This window comes from Cinclus cinclus, chromosome 5 (genome assembly GCF_963662255.1).
Source record: "Cinclus cinclus chromosome 5, bCinCin1.1, whole genome shotgun sequence".
Lineage (NCBI taxonomy): Eukaryota > Metazoa > Chordata > Aves > Passeriformes > Cinclidae > Cinclus > Cinclus cinclus.
In genome coordinates this window covers 73,671,697-73,691,277 of record NC_085050.1, presented here as the reverse complement: position 1 = coordinate 73,691,277, position 19,581 = coordinate 73,671,697, and the positions used below count along the sequence as shown (strand labels likewise).

At 49.1% G+C, this 19,581-nt stretch overlaps 1 protein-coding gene across 2 annotated transcripts; it reads left to right on the top strand.

Moving 5' to 3' along the window:
• Positions 1-396: 396 nt before the first annotated feature.
• Positions 397-18,198, top strand: EREG (epiregulin). Of its 2 annotated transcripts, none has more exons than XM_062494081.1 (5): positions 397-469; positions 16,053-16,136; positions 16,283-16,406; positions 16,973-17,119; positions 18,001-18,198. In XM_062494081.1, exons 1-5 carry the CDS (start codon positions 463-465, stop codon positions 18,059-18,061), a joined length of 423 nt encoding a protein of 140 aa, XP_062350065.1. In that variant the 5' UTR covers positions 397-462; the 3' UTR covers positions 18,062-18,198. The 2 variants fall into 2 exon arrangements, with proteins under 2 accessions (XP_062350065.1, XP_062350064.1); XM_062494080.1 differs by lacking the exon at positions 397-469 and adding an exon at positions 10,612-10,657.
• The last annotated feature ends 1,383 nt before the right edge of the window (positions 18,199-19,581 follow it).

Sequence of the window (19,581 nt, the reverse complement as noted above, 5' to 3'; positions counted from 1 at the left end):
AGCAGCCTGATCTGCTTCGGGTGGCCTGTCGGTTCAGAGGCTTGAGCTTGAGCATGGCTCCTGTCTCTTTTGTGAAGTAACAAGCTAGGTGGGTGCTAGACAGGAGCTAAAGGTTTATTTAGCCTGTACTAAGGGTGAGCAAGCAGCAAAGGAAATAGCACAGGTTGTTGGGCTAAGTCTGCCATTCACGGGGTCTGATGTGTCCCAGGGGAAGCAGGCCCACGGGACAGAGTGGTCATGGCATAAGGATAGAAAGGCCTGATGGTTTTCCACTCCTACATCTCTCTCCCTGGTCACATTTAAATTTCCCTTCTCTCACAGTATGGATCAAGACTGCAGCATCAGGAGCAGGAGCCTGGGAAGCAGCAGTGCTGCTCTAGTTCATCATCCACAGAGGAAGTGATCCCTGAAACGGGCAGGAGCAGAGCACAGGGACAAAGGTGGGAGTCCCTGCCTCTGCACATGTTTGGTAAGTTGCATACCCTGTGCTTGCCTCCCTGCTGCCATCAGGAAAATATCCAAGTAGCTGCCAGGATGCCAGGGGGGTGGAAGTGTTACAGACTTTGAAGGTGGTTCAGAGATGCTGGGGTATGGCAAACCAGCACTTAGTCCATATGTAACACTTGGCATCTGTAGATGGAAAACTGGTCTTGCTCCCAGTGTGAGCTCTGGGGGAAGCAGGCAACGTTTCAGCAGCCAGCTGAAAAAATTATCCAGTTGAAATTATCCCAAGACTCCCTTGGCCTGTCATGCTGCAGGGAAAGTGGAGCCTTCTCTGCTTCTGCTTTTGCTCCTTGCCTCCTTCAGCCTTGCCATCCGTAAACAACTGGGGGGAGTTTTGAGTGTTACTACTTCTAATAAAGTGGTTTTAGGAACGTTGTGCCTCTCCAGAGCTTTCATAACATACAGTAATAGAGGCTTTTGGCAGAAGCAGTAAAGCAAATTGCTTCCACCCTCCCTTAGCATGCGGTGAGCTGTGTGTCCGTCCCAGCAGCCACGTGACTCAAAGTCTCAAGAAAGTCTCAAAGCACCTGGGAAGCTGGGAATGCCCGTGTGAAACACACAGGCTCCATGTCCTGCACAGAGGCACCAGCCTCTGCTCTCCCATGCTCACTGGGCCCCATGATCTCTGCCAGCTCGTGCAGTTCTCTGGAGCTGCTTCATTTGGAGACGGTGGGGAATGTTCTGTCACTGGGGATGCACGTCCTTGCACCATGGTTTACTCTAAGCCTTAATTTTCTTGGCCTCTTAGGGCTTGCGTCACACTGTCAGGCACTACTGAGCAGAGACATTTGTGTTTATCTGCCTACCTGGTAAGGGAAAGGTAAGCAATTTTTATGCTTCAAATGCCTTTCGTGTCTCCCCAAGGGCATTTAGTTATCTCATTCCTTGTCTGTAGGTACAGTTTTAGTGAGTGTAAGTTACAGCTTCCTCCTGCTTTATCTGCAAAGCAATGTGCATCCCATCTGAGTTCATAGTGCAGTATGCACTTAGAACAATTAGGGTCAGGACTTGACACTGCTGCCTTTTCCCCCTTTGTTTCAAATTAAAGTTCCTGATGATTTCCTTTACAGCAAGCATCTATTTCAGGTGCGGCAGTTGCTGTTCCAGTGGTGCTAATGATGGGTTAGAGGGGTGTAACACAGGCCTGACATTGCCAGGTGACAGTAGGGATGACACCAGAGCAATCTGTGCTGCTCACAGGAGCAGAGGAGAAGAAAATGGTGTCCTGTCTTGGGAAGGTTTTGGGAGCACCACTGTGGTTATGCTGGGAATCGGACTGAAATGAGACTTGATCTAGTTTTTTCTTGCTTTTGATGTAGCATATGAGTCTTGTCCTTTTGGCCAAAGTCTGGGGGAAGTAGCTGAATGCTCTGCTGACATCTGACCTGATGCTACTATGACTGTAGCCTGGAGTTACAGTTCTTCAAGGCACCTGTTTTTGGAGCTAAGGATGCCCTGTCAGACTACTTGGCATCATGCTCCTGGTAGTGGGTTCTTCACCTGTGGATGAGCAGTGACTCAACTCGGTGCTTCTATTTCTACACCAAGAGTTCTTACTGTTGCTCCTCTGTTTGCTTCCGAGCTGGAGCTTCCCTCTGCATGAAAGCAATTCCTCCATCCCTTAGAGCTGGCTACTCAGTTAGTCAAATATGAGCCACCCTGGATAGGTGTGCCTTGCTTTTAATAAAGTATTTAGCTGACAGGGATCTTTGAGCTTCTCTCTAGCTCTGCTAGGAGATTCTGTCCAGAGATGCACTGCCAAAACACAAGAGTTTGGTGCTATGATAATAACTCTTATGATATGAGAGTATGGTGTTAATGTTACCTTCTTTTTGAAAGGTGTCTTTAGATTTACTGCAGACAATTTGCAAAATATGGGCAGTTACCTCATTATTGACCATCAAAAAGCCCTATTTTGCAACACTGAAGAAGCTGAGAAGGAAATTAAGGTTTTTCTCGTGTCTCGCTGTCTTTATTCAGCTAGAATAGATTGTTTATATGAAAGAGAAAAAATTCCTACCTCGAGGGATTCCCTCTTTAGGTAAGATACAGCAGCAAGCTTTCTTATCAGTGTAACTCCCTTGCCTCGCTCTACCTGAGTGAGAGCTACGCAGCATAAACCTCTGGGAAATAATGCTCACGGTAATGTATCATTCCTTTGATTTAAAATTCCCCGGCAAATGCCCCCCAAATGCACCAACTCTACAAACAATGGCAGAAGCCATGAAGTAGAAGCCTTGGTAGGTACCGGAAGAGGCGATGCGTGGGCAGGACGGCGTGTGCAACATTACCAGTGAAGCCGCAGGAGAGGGAGACAGACTTGCTGCAGGCGGGCATGTATCAAACTGGTGGAGTGCAGCTGAGGGGCTTCTGACAGGATATTTACAAATTGGTGATATCCTGTTTATGGGAGCCATGTAAACAACCGGAGGCCGTTGCCCAAAGGCTCTGCTGTTGCTCAGATGTGCGTAAAAGGCAGCTCTGACATGGGCAGTGCAGCTGGCAGCTCTGACGATGTGACACTGCGATCAGAGCTGCTCCGCTGTGATTGAACGCGTGCGGTGATGCGCAGCGCGTTGCATAAGGTGCAGCATGAGACCCTGGGAAAGGGCTTGCAGAGAGACCTCTGCTTTAGTTTAGTTAGCCTGTGTGCGCCCTTTAAAGTGGCTGGTTTGGAAAGATGGGTAATGAGCTTTGTGTACTTTGTAGCCCTTCCTGGAAATCTCTCTCCTGGTTCACAAAGGGCAATGTTACGGGAACAAAACAGGGGGAAGGGTTGAAGAGGCAGGATGGAGACAGAAGAGCAGAGCTTTGTTCTGCACAGGCTTTCAGGTCTGGCATGTTTCACCTGAGGCAGGGAGTCTCCTGTGCTGGCTTAAAGGGCTTTAGGCTGATGTCAGGCTTCTTGTCTGTAGTGTTTAAGCAGGGTAGCTTAATCCAGGTGTGGAGCTGGAAAGCGAGTGTGTGATTCTTGAGGGGGCGACCTTGGCTGCAGGCATGCTGCAAGTCAGGGGCCAAAAGTGTCTCATCCTGAGCATCTGACGTGCAGCTTCACAAGAAAGGGGCTCTCAGGGATATTTGTTGAAAATCCTATAGAGGAACTGTTATTCAGAAGTTTAACAAGGTTCAGAGACCAAATTTGTGGTTGGCAGCCTGGGCTAATTCATCCTTGTTCCCTAGCCCTTAATTTCCTGTATGAAGGACAAAGACCCTGGCTGCAGGAGGATTGATCAAGAATGGCCAGCCATAGCTTAGTGCTGTTGTTACTTTAATAGCATCACTGATCTAATTGAACCCAGCCCTGGCCTTTGTCCTGTCCCACTTGATTTACACGCATGCACTCCCCATGTCGTAAAGGAAATCTCCTGCCTCTCTTAAATAACACTAAGCTGCAGGAACGAGGACGAGGGGGTGGATGTGTAGATACCACATGGAGGAGTTGTGAGGGAAGTGGCACAGTCAGCCAACTGGCCTCTGCCACCTCCTCCCCAGGATATCCAGCTGCAGATTCCTGTCTTGTCCCATCTCCTACTTGCACCTCAAACAACTAGCACCCTCTGCACCCATGGATGGAGAGATGGGACAAGTTCCCTGGGGCCTGGGCCTTCGCCTCCCCTTAGCCCTTGGGCAAACCCACAGTTCCTTGCTGAGGGAGCAGAGAAACATGCAAGCACTGAGCACCTTTTATTTTGCTTTTTAGTGTGGGAGGAATCCAGGTTACACTCTTGAGATAGGTTGGAGAACAGCCAGCTCTGATCAGAGAACTGGGGTCTGTCTCCTTTCCTGGTAGATGACAGCAGCCTGACCTGCATCAATGGCAGGGAAAATCAGTATTGCAGGCAGGTGGTTCCCACCTGTGTAGGAGCACTCCCTGCCCTTCTCAGCCCCACAGAGGCCTACAGTCATTCCCTGTGGCTTGCAGTCAGTGGCTAAGTTGGTTAATCCGTTTCTTCCATGTGTGACCTAGGAACGGTGTCCAGGGGGACTTGGATACCTGAGATGATGTTCAGACCATTGATGGGAGGAGAAGAAGGTGACTAAAAAATGATTTCACATAGTCTTGGTCATTCCCAAACCATACCCCAGAGGTTTCCACATACCATGTGACCCATGGGCTCTCAGGAGTTGGTGGTACTGAATTCACTGGAGATCAAAGAATATGGGGTTTCATAGCAAGTTGGGCCCAGTCAGGGAAAACACCGAATGGAAGTGTGTTGTTAGGTGTTGCAATGCCAAAGTATTCCTGATCATCTTCTTTCCTTTCTGCCTGCAGGCAGAGAGCATAATATCCAGCCTGGCTCCCAGCTGATGTGAGCGGGAGGGAGCGCCGTGGATTATTTTTGCTGGAGCTGTAGGAGAGCTTCATTGGGGACCACAGTGTCCTAGTTTGAAATATGACTGCAGCGGTGAACTGGGCACCAGTATTTATAGGCTCCCTGGGGCAGACTGTCTCACCACCTCTGCATGACAACATCCAGCACAATGAAGGCCTGATCCTCCTCAGTGCTTTTTTTTTTTTTTTTTTTTTTGTCACTTCAGTAATAGTAATGATTAACAGTAATTATCAGAACAGTAGTGGGAGTGTCCCATAATGCTAGTGGATGGGGGAATTCCACTAAGTGTATCTGCTACAATGCTTAGTGCTGGTTACCAGGCCAAACAAATACACTGGGAGACTTGTGGCTCTTTGCTAGATTCAGTTTGTGGAACATGTGCTGGCTAAGCTGGTTTCAGGTGGATTGCTGTTTATTCCTTCATCCCTAATGGCACATTCCTCCTGTCCGGGGTGCCCCAGCTCCCGTGTGCATGGCTGGCAGTGCAGGTGACAGTCACTGCTGTGTTGCAGCCAAAACGTGGAGTCCGCAGTCCCAGTGGTGGAGCAGGGCAGAACAGAGCACCGGGTGAATCACAGCTCAGGGCTGCTTTGGATCCAGCAGGCCAAGCACCGGCAGGGAAACAGCCCACTAGTCAGTCCTTCCTCTGCCCATATGTGCTTGAGATGTAAGAGCAAAATATTTATCAAGGGCCAAAACAAACTTGCCAAAGGGATTGAAGCCAGTGCAGCTGAGGCCTGTGACAGCCAAGATTCCCAGATGGAGCAGTGAAGAATCAGGGGCTCTACTGACGGTGTGTGTGCAACATATATTGCTCAGGCTTTAGTGCAGGCCTTAGGGTCTGGTGCCCGGCTTCAGCAGGTCTGTCCTCTTGTCTTCCCCATGCTGGCAGCAGCTGTCCCGAAGGGAGTTACAGGAGAGGCATGGCAGGTCGAGATGGAGAGCCCAGAGCCAGGAGGGACTGCTGTGCAGAAAACCCGAGAGCAGCTGTTGAGTCACACAGGTCCCCATCACAGTGGGTTTACTGTCCTTTCACTGTCCTGAGGTGGATGTCACTCTCTGGGCAGAGCCACGGAGTGACAGTCACCCACCAAGAACATGCTGCCACGTAGAAATTTAAGTTCTCCTGGCCAGTGATCAGGGGCATAAATGATGCACCCATGTGTGCGCATGGTGACTTGTCAGAGAAGGCCGTCTTCATCTCTGCATATGTTCTGTCTCTCAGTGGTTAATCCTTGTCCCTGGAGAATGAGAAATTCTGTGGAAGAGATGACTTGATAAACTCCAAAGAGGTGCTGATGGACAGAACAGCTCACAGGACTGATGGGTAAGGGGCTGGTGTTCTCCCAGATTGCTTTCAGCCTACTACATGTTGTGGGGAAATCCCCTTTGCTTCAAGCTTTGCCCTTCTGTTATTCTGTTCCATCTAATTGCTCTGAACCGTTCACCCAAAGCAAGGAGAAACAATTAACAGATATAGGGACAGTGATATGGGGGGACTTGGCTTGATAGCACTGTCAACAAGGGCACGGGTTTGTTTAGCACCAAGTAAAGGCAGAAGCCATGGAAAGACTCCACAAATGAGAAAGGCTTCAACCCCTTGGAGGCTAAGACATCACTCAGCATGGAGCACTGGGCTGTAATTAGGAAAGGGAAATCACCAGCTGAGCATTAAGAAGTTCTTGCTGCCCGTGAGATGTGTTGAGCCATTCAGGATTTGCCCAGGGGAGCGTAATGGCAAAGTCGTACAAGCCAGGAGAATGAAATTTTAAAAACTGCCCTTTAGAGAAGAATGCAGCATAAGCTAGGAGATGTGTCTCCCTTTTCAATTCCATCTTTCTGAAATGGATGAGAATTAGCTGCTTGGGTTTTTTTGTTTTGTTTTTTTTAATTGCTGCTTAATGCTGACCCAAGAAGTTGGCAAAGAAATCAGTGAATTTTGGGGAATTGTTCTTTATTTTAAATAGCAAAACATCCATGTTGTCCAGTAACTTTGACCTCATGCTGTGTTTACAGGAAAAGGCATGGGCCACTTTCAGCCCTGGGTGCAGAATTTGAACTCTCATAGTTTATAGGAGAGAGACTGGTTGTTTAATTCATCCCTCACATTCATGGCAAATTTGTAACTGACCTTTAAATGGAGTAATTTGGCTCAAGGATTTTCTTTACTGCATTTCCTCCAGACGGTTTCGTCTACGTATTCCAGTTAAAAATACATTCCCTTCTTAGGGCATCTGTGTCCCCGTGAGTCCCAAGACTTTTACCATTTATGATTTTCACAAAATCAGGGAATCGTGTTGGAAAGGCGCTCTAAGATCGCTGAGTCTGTCCATTCCCCCCAGCACTGCAAAGCCCACCGCTGAACTGTGACTCCAATGCCACATCTACATGCCTTTTATACCCCTTCGGGAGCTTAATATTGTGTAGTTCAAATGAAAATGCTCTCAAGAGTGAGGTGCATTCCAATTGATGTCTGACCTTCTGAGAGTATTTCTTGAGCATCTCTCATTTTGTGCCATGAAGGCTTGCTGTGTAGGTAAGTCTGCTTACAGACTGTGCACTCACGCTGTTTGAAAAATTTTGGGTGATTTTCCCAGGAATTTATGAAACTGCTGCTTTTTGTTGCTTTGCGCGTGTGTGCAATAGTGAGTGCAAGACTAGGGGTGATTTTCTTTCCATTTCAAAAATACTTTCTAGCAAGGAAAATGTTGCTTTTTCAAATTTGTCTTGTTTTCAGGAGATGAAACCAATGCAGATTCATGCCCACAGCAGCAGTGCATAAAACTGGGTGCAAGTCCTACAGAAGGCAGCTAAAGTAAGTGATCCATACACTTGCCATGTATGGTTTTAGTTATGTAAAAACACACAGATCAAGTGGCAGTTCACTGCTGTGAACACGTGTATCCTTCTGCAGCAAGTCCCTGTGAGGAAAACTTACACCCCAGAAAAATACACATTTTAGCTATGCTTTTTGCTCTTTAAATTGAAAAGGGCATGTGGTTCATAGAAAGTGCTTTGTGCCGTCAGTGATGGATACACTGACAGACAAGGCTCAGTCCCCTTGCAATAAACCCTGCTGTGCATCTGCTGCTCTGTCCCAAAAGGGGAGATGAATGCTTGAGACTTTGCAAGGACTTCAGCTGAGCCTCTGTACTTTGTGAAGAGAGGTTTTCTTTAAAGGTGATTATTAAGGCGGTGCAAGGCAATAAAAGCAAGCGAGCCTTTCACCCAAGTTCTTAAGGTATTTCCTCAAAGTGTATTCTCCTTACACTTTGTAAAGAAAAAATATCCCGAAATGTCTCAGCGTTTGGGGGGCTACTTGCTGGTCAGGTGCCAAGGAGCACAAATCTATGGGCGCCTTGCCCTGGGCGTGCCGGTTCTCCCCGGCTGAAATCGAGGCCAGCAGCGGAGATGCACCCGTGATGCTCTGTTGCCCAACCAGTGCTGCCTCCCAGCATTGCGCAGACTTGTTGCTCCTGCCGGCACCTATGGGATGCAACGAGCCTGCCTTACAATGACCCCATTGATACTGCAGGGCTCTTGGAAAATTGGCTCTTAAGGTGTGTGCCAGCATTATCCCAAGAGGCATCCTTCGTGTGGAGGAGGGGATGGTGAAAGCCACAGGCAGGGATGCCGGATGCGAAATCAAGTACTGTGAAACAAAGCACGTTACAGAAAGATGAAGCAAATATGTGTCCGTGATACTTGTTTTCCATATATTCAGATCTGAAAGAGGAAATTCCAATGAATTGCTCCAATTGTGTCAGCGTTACTTGGTATCTGGGTACCGGTACAAAGCTATAATTAAATGTTGCCTTTCAGAGGATAAATCATGCAGGAATTTAAGGGTAAAATTAATTATAAAGTGGAAGTTCTTCGGTGATGCTGCTTTTTAAGGCATCCATAAGCCCACACGCAGAAACACGTTGCTAGTAATTGCAATTCCTTCCTTTACTCATGACGATCCCCGCAAGAGCAGACAATAAAATCCTTAATAAGGGGGATCAGCACAAATTAGGCAACAAAAACAGTCATGTGGCATCAAAAAAGACAGCATCTGTATGGCATGACTAATTAGAGGTGAAAAAAAGGGACTTAGAAAAAGATTCCAGCTATGTCATGTCCCACTTGCTGTGGAGGGCATCCTTCTAAATGCTACTTTCACACTGAGCTTTATTACATTTGTCTTGCCAACTCTCTTACCATTTAGGTAATTGATAAGTGGTGCTGACACGCAGTTCTGTCGCAACATGCTGCCTTTTTTCACTTGAGCATCTCCATGCCACTGTAGACCTAAGAAAAACACTCCAAAAATAAGGAGTGTGATTTATAAGGATCTATTGCAGCCCCCTGAATGAATGTCTTTATTACTTAGAACTGCATTCTGCACGTGGAGTTGTGGTATACGTGCTATGTGGTATTCTGCAGTTACCTGTCTTGTATCAATAACTGCTTATAAAACAGAGAAACTGGGGACACTTGAATCATCAGCTATCCGAGTGCAGCTCAGTGCCAATACTCAGGTTCCTTTCACTATGACACAAGCTTATCAGTGCCATGATCAACTGGGTATCGATGTGCCTTTATAAGGGAGGGGGCGATGATTTTTCCTTTAAAAAGAAGTGAAATAAACCGTCGTTGCTGAGCAGCTTGTTGAGATGAAACACGCTTCATATTTTAGGCAAATGTGTGCAGTCGGGATTTGGTGGGTGGGATCCCTCAGTCGTCCCATGGTGGGATAGAACTGCGGAACGAGGTCTTGCCTAATACAGCGACGGAGTGTGTGGGCTTCAACAGGATGCTTGAAAGGAGTTGTTTAAAAAGTAGCTGTAACTGGCTGCTCTTTCAAGGATCTTACAACTGAAAGGTGTTGCTTCCAGGAACTGCCTGTGCTACTGGTCCATGCCGAGGCCAAGGGCTGGAGGGGGAACATGGCACACACACCTCCTGAGCTCAAGATCATTGCAGCCAGCCCAGGTGCCGGGTGAGGTGCTGGCATTCCTGGTGCCTGTGCTCTAACTTAATACACCCTTTCTGCCCTTAGCTCCGGGGCTCCCTGGCAGCTGCACGTGAGTGCTGAGGGTCACCTCAAATGCCAGGAGATGGAAGATTAGGCCAGCAAGTTTCCAGCTGCCCACCCCGGAGTGTTTCCCAAACCTCGGTTTAGGCACAGGTGCTGTTCATTGCAATGCTATGGCCAAGTGGTCCCTTGTGTGCCAGCAGGGTCTACCGTGGGTCTGCAGGACCTCGTGCCATCGCATGGATGCTTTGAGGAAAAGCAGAGACAGCAGTCCCGAGGTTGTGCCGTAGGCATCCACAGCCCCGGGAAGTCCCGGGCATCTGTGCCTGGGCCAGACTGCTCCGAGGGCTCGGCTAATTTTACGGCCCTAGGTACTATTTGCGGTGCTACCTGCTGGAACGAGGGACACCGAGTGCACCCGGGCACCATCCGAAGGTCGGAGGGGGCAGAGCTGTCCCCGCTCCCGGCGAAGGGCCGGGACAGCCGGGCCGGGGTGGGCTCCGTCCGTGCCCCGTCTCGTCGGGGCATCGCCCGCGGGCAGAGCAGGGGGCGGCCCGGCCCGGCCCGAATGCCGGGGGCGGCTCGTCAAGAAGCCCGAGCCGGGCGGGCCGCGTGTCACCCCTGCCGGCCCCGCCTCTCCACGGGCACATAAAAGTGCGGGCGGCCGGCCGGCGTCTTCCACACCGCTGCGCTGCTCCTGCCTCCGCCTCCTGTCTTCCTGCTGCCTTCTCTGCTCCCTGGGCGCCGAGGACGATGGACGCCGGCTGCCTGTGGGCCCGCAGCCTGCTGCTCTTCCTCGGTAAGCGGCGAGGTTCCCATTCCCGCGGGCAAGGGCTGGGAGGGCATCGGGTGCTGCGTCCTGTGGCAGGGGCGTTCTTTGGCTGCTGCGAATCTGCGTCAAAGAGTGAAGTTCAGGTTGCCTTCAGAGGAAGGTGATGGGTTTCTCTCCGAGATGAAGTCCCAGGCACTGACAGGTCTTCTCAAGTGGATTGTATGAGCTGAGGAGTGGAGCACACACCACGCTCTGTGGTGTGTTATTATAGGATGTTTTTTCGCTTTGTGCGATGCCCGGGTGTGTCCTGTGACTGAGTGGAGGTGAACATTCTTTCCCTTCTCCCCAGCTCTGCTCCCGGTGCAGTCTGTTCTCTTTCACCTTGACTTGTCCTATTTGTAGCCTGGTCCTGCTGCCTTCGCCCCGGCCAAGCTCTGGGCGAGCTCAATGGGTGAATCCTCACAGGGGCAGGGACTTCCTTATGATAACAAAACAGTTTGTGGCCTCCTTCTGCTTGACACTTCTCCACCTCCTTGCTGGGAGTGTGTTACTCCATGGTATGACAAAAGCTACCTGAAAGTCTCAAGTGAACACGTGTATCCTTAGAGCAGCAAGAATCCTGGGTGTGCTGTGATGCAAGAGCTGATCCTTTTAACACACCTCCATGGGGCGCTGGCAGTGACAGGCAGCGACTGCTGAGAGCTGGCCCTGTTGGGCAACTTGAACTGTGTGGGCAGCAGAGTCCTGAGACCTGGCACACTCACACCTTGCTTTAATGACAGAGCACATTCTCACACTGCTGATGTCGGGGTCGCGGTCGTAGCTGATGGACAAACTCAGTTCCCAAGACTTCTCTTTTGGGACAGATGTTTTCCTCACCTTCTAAGCCCGCTGCCGTATGAGTTTGTGTCTTTCATCTTAGCCGGGTATTTCCGTAACGGTTGATGGATCGGCTGCTGCACAGCATCTCACTTGCCAGGACAGCAGGCTAAACATCTTCTAGTCTGTGAGTCAGCCATGCTTTGCACAAAACTGACACTGGTAGGAACTGGTATGTCTTCATAGATCTGTACATGAATTTCTTTGTTTCCGGGGCAGGCACAACATCTAATAGTAAGGGATGGATTAGTCATAGCTAGCTGGCATCATGACAAGTGCTATGAGGACTTTACTGCCTTCCCCTCCCAGGGCAGGAGTGTAAGCAGAGCTTGGTGCTTCTGGGAAGACTGTTTGTCACTGGTGTTATGCCAGACTGGAAGAGGTTCCCTGCTGAACGGCTGAAGCCTTACTGAAGTGACGGTCCTTGCCAGGTTCATTTCCTGGCTGTGGTGGGCTTGGAGACTGCGCAGCAGAAAGGCAGTGGTGGGAGGGAGATGTCACTCTCTCCTGAGGGGACACGGTGCTGTGCCGCCCACATGCGGATGTGGTGGTGATGGGGACAAACCCGGGCCCTGCCTTTTCTGGGAGATGCTGCAGGAGCTTTGGCACTGATCTCCTTGTGCTCACTGTAATGCCCACTCAGTGGGGAAGGCAGGCATTGAACCTCTGAACCCACTGGACAGTTCCAGGAGCTGCTGACTTTATGTTTCCCATGTCAGATTCTCCTGGCTGTCAGCAGATTGGCTCAGCATAGAGATCACTGCATGTGATGATGGGGAAAGTGTTAGTGGCTGATGTGTCTGGCTGGAAGTAATCATGGAGTTCTGCTCTTGTGGCATAGGGACCTCAGCCCCCTTGCAAGGGGTGGAAAGCAGTGTGGCTGAGGCACGGGGGCAGCATGTGAGTGAGATCGCTGGTGTGTAGGTCTCTGGGGGCTGGAAGCGGTACTGGGATGACTGGGTGCACAAAACTGCATTGTCTCTGCTTAAGGGTAAGTCCTGGTACAATGCTGAACATGATTGTGTGGGCCTGTAGCAATTATGGAGCACCAGTCTTCCCATGACAGACTGGTGTTTCCAGGGCTGCCTTAGAGCTGCTGTAACCTGATCCTGGACATCCACAATTGTGAGTCTGCAGTTCCGGAATGGAACAGTTGGTAGTAGGGATGCTCACAAGGCCAGTGGGACAGACTGGCTAACTTCCATGTGCCCTACTTCATTTGCACAAAGAAGGCCTTAGACAGTTAATACATGCCCTGGATGTCCAAAATCAGGTGATAGGGATGCACCTTGATCTGTCTTTGCAATTAAAATGGGCTGAGATCCTTCAGGTGTGTATCTCCTGGGCAACCCTGCTTTGGAAGTGCAGCCCATGCGGAGGGTGTAGGTGCTGCTGCTGCAGCAGAGACCACAGAGATGCCAAATGGGAGGTAGCATCATTCAGGTGAATTAGTACAAGATTGGCAGTCTCCATGGCAGACCAAGCCAACTCAAACAATGATTGACATCTCAGAAACCTGACAGTTCCCCTAGTGTAAATCCTCCACAGAGAAGTCCTCAGTTTAGTGCATCCTTCATCCTCAGCAGTCATCTGCCACTGGAAACTGCAGCTGGCTCACAGTGGGCAAACTGATGATTAACCCTTGTGGGTCTTCTCTGACGGAGGCTGCAGGAAAGTTGGTCACTGGCCCTCATTTTCCTTTCATCCCTCAAGGAAGGACAAGTAAGCAGCAGCATTATTCCTGTTCCAGTGAGTGCTTTCAGTGTTAACCTTGCAGGAATAGCTGTGAAGCCAGATGGGATTATGTGTTCATGCAGTGATGTAGGAATTACACAGTGCTACAGCGTGTAACGCTCACATTCCCACGAGATACACATGAAAATTCACCACCTCATTGCTCTTATCCTGTACCCTGTATTTGCTTAATGAACAGCGAAGAAATAAAAATATAACCTCTCCCAGGTGCTGTGTTTAGTATGCATCATCTGATAAATATCCTGGGAAAGGCTCTCCTTTGCCATTGCTGTATTCAGATCCCTTATCCTCCCAGTGATGGCAGAGGGGAAATACGTGCATGGGGGAAATATGTGCATGCAAAACACAGCAATGCCGAGCAGGAAGAACTTTGCTGAAAACCAGCAAATACTGCTGGGTGTCAGCAAATATCCAGGCCTGCAGTCCAACCTTTCCAGCCCCGAGTGCCTGCAGTCAGGTGGAGGAGGCACTCGCACATGGCTGGGATCGGGAAAGCCCTTTGGGAGTGTTGGAGGAGGAGGAGGAGGAGGTTATTTTTAATTTGTCCCTCACAGATGTCTGAGTTGTGGCCTTTAACTGGAAAGCCGTGCTTCCTTCTGGAGCCAAGAGGAGAGCTGACCTGCCTCTTCCATGGACTTGCCTTGGACTTTTCTCAAATGCAAAAGCTGGGTTCTGCTAAGTCTCAGACGGGGAACTTCAGCTTAAAAGGCAGCTGCTCGGGTTATGTCCAGGTCAAGGACTGTGCACACTGTGACAGAAATGTGTAGGCTGCATGAGATCTTCAGCTGGCTTAATCAATCTCTTTAACAAGTGGGTATCTGGGATACCTCTGGCAAGTTTAGCCTTGACTTTTGTTAATTCCTATCCTTAGTTCTTTCTGTGACGTGATGTCTCCTTAGTGGGACACGGCTGTCCTACGCCGCAGCTCCTCCCTGCCAAGGAAGCATCTTAGTCCATGGAGCAGTCCTGAATTGTCCCCCCACTTCCTGGGAAGAAGAACTGACTCGGTCAGTCTTTTTCCAGCATCTTTTGGGACGCCAGATCCCTGGGCTGACCTCTTGGTCAGACCTGATAACCTCTTCTTTCACACACTTGAACTGTCTGTTTTAGCAACTCAGACTGGCCTCACAGAAGTGTTAAACTGCTGCTGTTGAGGAAATCTACAGTGAGCACACTGCCACTTGGAAAAAAAAAAATCCCACCCTGAAAGTAAACTTGCATATCCTGCCCCATTGGAGGGAAAGGTAGGTCCTGCTGAGTCATGCCAGCTGGCACAGGAGTCTCCAGCTGCTACAGGTGCGGGCATTGTGGATCTGTTACTGTTGCTCTGGCTCTGGGGGACCTGGGGGACCTGGGCTTTGTTCTTTCTTCTAAAGCTTGGTGGAAATCTGGCTTATCAGCTTTTCAAGGAATGCAGTGTAGAGGGAGGTAAGACTGAGGAATGGTGTTTATAAAAACGCAAACACAGGAAGAAGCCCTGTCCTTCTTAGATATTCCTGCTGGTTTTGTGTGTAGCTGGAATGATAAAGGAAATAGATGAGCTGCCGGAAATCCATAAATTACCACTACTAGATTTAACCCTGAGATGTAATGAAACTTTCTAATAACTGGAGTTGAATTGGAGCGATCAGGAAATTATGGAGGCACACTCCCTCCATTAGACATGCATGACCTGACAAGTTAATAGAGGCAAACAGCCCAAAGACACAAATTACAGACTTCCGTGGAATGGGGCTGATGACTAAGCAGTTCATGAGCAGGTTAGTTTGTGACCACAGCAGGAGTGTTAGCCAGGTGGATTTCATGGCCAGCCAGGGCAGACATTCACTATTCACTCACTATTCTTCGTAGACTAGCCATGAAGCTACAGGTACCTGCACTGGCTTTCAAATACTCTTTGGAAATGGTCATTTAACTAGTGGAATACCTGAAAGCTGTGCCTGTTTGTTCTGGTGTTCTGCTAAGTAACAGTGGCCCAGGGTCCATAAAGTGGTCTGTAACCTCTCTAAGCCCGTGGGCAGGTGAGGAGTGTTTGGTATCTCGTGTCAGTGGCTTTGCAACTGGGCTTTTAACCAAAGAACTGCCAAAAGAGGGGGTGTCCGTGCAGGAACTGTCCAGCCCTTCAGCAAGGAGAGGGCTGCAGAAGTTCTTTGCTAGTAAAGAGCAGCTTTTGTGTGAAGCCGACCTTGAATGGTTTGTGGTCTCTGAAGCCAATGGTGGGGGTGCTGAGCCTAGCTCAGCACTGACCTGGTGTGCTGAGTCACCAGCTGCACTGACTTGCAGATTCCTAGGAAATTTTCTTCCTGTGGGCTGTTGTGAGTCAAGAACATCTTGATTTTTATCAGCAAAAGGACTCCTCCTGTGATGAATGCTGGATTGTCATGCCTAATTGTTGAAGCCTGGCTACTTCCCTTGCACAGGTGCCATGCCAGACCAGTCAGAAACCTAACATAATGATCAAATGGCCTAATTCCTGCCTCTCCCCGTAATCTCTCCAAGCCTGTTCCTGCCCAGTTTCAGTCAGAGTGTGGCTGTGAGGTGGTCACAGACACCAGGTTTCTGTTGAATCTTTGTTCTGCATTCTAAGTTTGTGTTTCAGTGGTGTTTCTTTGGGCTGCTGCATATAATGTAGGCAGCACATCAACCAGACTTACATTTTTTCAGCTTTCAACTTTGAATCTTTCCTACTGTGATGACAAGCTTCTGTTCTTGCATTAATTACTGCAACAGCTTAAATACTGAACTCAAAGTGCATCTAGTTTTAACTATTGTTTTTGTTCTCTTATAGGTTACCTATTGCAAGCAGTCCTGGGCACAACAGTGATCCCGTTATGCGGGCCTGGTGAAATGGAGAACTGCACCACAGCGCTCAGTAAGTACTGCACAGCTTTTTGTAAATAACAGATCTCTAATTCCCATCCTCCTTGTGCTGGCAGCCTCACTGAGGTGCCCTTGGGAATAGTTTTTCTCTGAGCAGCATTGCCCACATCCTGAGGTGCTAATGAAATATCCTTGCAGTCCAGACAGAGAACAGCCCACGTGTGGCCCAAGTTGGAATAACGAGATGCAAGCCTGAAATGAAGGACTACTGCTTCCATGGGCAGTGTGTGTACATCGTGGACTTGGATGAGCACTACTGCAGGTATGCACAGGCCCCACTCATCCTGCAGATCTCCCTGAGGTGGGCTTTGAGGTGAACTTGGATCTGTCTGCCACTGACACTTAGTGAAACACCAATCCAGCTAAACATATTAGATGCTCACAAGAAAGTGAAGAGGAGCACCATGTCTGTATTGCTCAGCTGCATTTAAGGAAGTGTTAAACACATGTGCTGCCTCCAGTGATCTCTGTGAGAGTCTCAGACACCTGAAATTAGTGACCGACGCAGCTTAGACTTGGGGCATTGATTCTGATGTGCTTCCGTGACAATCTGTATCTACATTAGCATGAGATCCAGAACTCAGGCAAAGCACCAAGGTCACTCCTTCGATTCGACTTATGGAATAAAGACCCTTTAGGCATTTTTAAGGGCATTAGTCATTTACCTGAACGATTTGTAGGCGTCTCTAGGACCACGTGGGCTTGAGTTCCAGCAGTTTAACTGTCTTGTCCCTGAGGAAACAGCAGGCCAGCAGCATGGGATGCTCTGTGAGCTGCTGAGGTGTAACCCTGCTGCCATGTCTCTGACTGTGCCTCTCTCACCCTCAGGTGTGACGTGGGCTTCTCCGGAGTGCGGTGCGTGCACTCGGAACTCGTCCGGCAGCCCCTCAGCAAGGAGTACGTGGCACTGACCGTCATCGTGGTCCTGCTCTTCCTCGCTGCCCTCTCTCTCGCCACCTACTACATCTGCAAGAGGTGAGACTTGTGTTCCTGTGGCTCGGGAGGCTGAGCCAGCCGGAGGTGTCGGGCATCCCCTGAGCACCACGGGTGGCCTGGAACACCTCGCTCACCAGGCAGCTCGATGCACAGACCCCACTCACCTGTGCTAGAAGTGTTCAGGACAGGCCGTGTGCTGGCAGCGTGGCATGGCCCAGAGTGCAGGCTAGGCAACAGCACTCCCAGGTGCCTGTGTACCGGGATACCGAGGCCCTATAGGCTGGTTCACGTCTGGCTTAGAGGGTGTTGAGATCAAGGAGAGAGCAGACAGGGAACAGGAAAATTCTAGTTCTTTCACTGGTAATGCCATTCCCTCAAGCATCAGGGACTGGAGAGCAGCTGGATTTCTACTAGCTGATTTATTGATCTGGTATGTTATTGTGGTGAGCACGATATCACGAGCACTGCCTTATCAGCTGCACCATGGGGGACAGTACTCCATGAACAGATCCAAAGCAGCAGGAATCATTCTCCAGCTAAAAAAGGAATGGTAAGCATTTGTCAGAGAGCTGAGGACGTGGAACAACTCCAGATGGAGAGATCCGCTTCCCACATCTGGTGGGTAGCTAGATGGTAACCAACAGGATTTCTCAAAGACAAACCTAGTACCAGCAGGAAGACTTTAATGCAGACGTGGAATTTTCAGTGAAGAGTTGAGAAAGGAGACTGCATTCAAGTGATGTCAGACCTGGAAATGAGCACAGACAGAGCACAGAAGCTAGAGATTTAAAACAAATGTGAGGTGCTTATATAAGTTTTTTTTTAACTTTCCTTCCTTTACCCCCTCCCCTGCCCCCTACCCTGTCACTCCCCAAAAGCAGCTGGCTTTCCAGAACTTAAATTTCTCTCTTCTACTCCAGGTACCGAAACAAGAGGAGACAAACAAATGCCAGTGAATACAAGGAAGTTGGTGCCCTATAGGAGAAACTGTGGCTTCTGGCAGCATTCTGTTCATCTGGATGGACTCAGTGACTACCCATCTATTTAAATACTATTTTTATTGATAATATTTACAATATTTATAACCTTGTGAAAATTTCAGTTGTTTGGTGATTCAATAAGCAATAGGTCAAGCATTTTATTTTCAGTGTTTTATTTTTGTATTAAATAACATTTCCCGAAAGGGAATCCCATGTAGGTGGTTCTTCGGGATAGAGATATATTTTTATAAAAACTCATCTTCTTGCTCTGGAGAGAAGAATTTTATATTTATTCTTGTGAATATACTCAAAGCACTTGTATACCTTGAAATAAAAGTTCTAGACAAGGTCACAATGTGTGATTTCAGAGAGTGGTGGTGAATGGAGTTATCTCCAGCTGGCAGCTTGTGACTGGATGTTCCCCAGGGCTCAGTACTGGGACCAGTCCTGCTTCATATCTTTAGCGATAAATCCTCATGAAAGGAAGGACATTGAGAGCCTGGAGTATATGCAGAGAAGGGAGGTGGGGAAGGGTCTGGAACACACATCTGATGAAGAGAGGCTGAGGGAACTGGGGGAGCTCAGCCTGGAGAAAAGGAGGTTCCGGAGGGGACCTTCTGTCTCTCCACAACTCCCTGACAGGAGGGGGCAGCTGGGGTGGGTCCCAGGAAACAGGGACAGGACAAAAGAAGACAGCTTCAAGCTGTGCAAGGGGAGGGTTAGGTTGGGTATTGGGGACCATTTCTTCACTCTAAGAGCTGTCCAGCCCTGTCAGAGGCTGTCCAGGGCAGTGGTGGAGGCCCCATCCCTGGAGAGGCTTAAGAGACATATAGATGTGGCACTTGGGGAGATGAGGTATTGGTGGGTTTGGTAGTGCTGGATTAATGCTTGGACTCTATGATCTTAGAGTGAAACCCAGTGTGGCTTGACTGAGCAGTGTCTTTGAAGCCTCAGCTGTTACTCTTGGAGAGAGAAACCACGGTATTCTTAATGTAGTGTATCAATGCACCTTAGTTCCAATGGACAGTTTTAACTGGCACAACTGGAGGAAGGTATCAGAGGACGGCTCCTAGTGCAGCATATCCAGCTTGTACTGCATGGCAGTAGCACGGCTGTCTTGGCTCATCCATACCCTCAGGAAGGTTGTTTTTGGCTGTATTTTGGCTTTCAGCAGGGAGGCAGCAGCACAAGCTGGTGAGTCTCTGCAGCTGAACACACTAGCACGTGGCAGCTCAGGGTGTGAGCGTAGCTACAGCAGGACAGCTGCTTCAGAGCCAGCACAAATCGTCCCCACAGAGTTTCTGCCACAGCATCCACTGTGCAGCATGGAGCAGGGCAAGGAAAATTTTTGAGTTTGGCCATATGTATCTTGGCCTAAAATAGTGATAAAATAGCCTGCTGAGTTTAGCTGAATCCCAGGTGTTGTCTCCCTGTGAACAGGAAGCATTCTTGCAGTGCCTGAATCATCCTTGCTAATCCCATCCCTTTTCATGCTTTCAGAAGATGTGAGAAAAAGCCCAA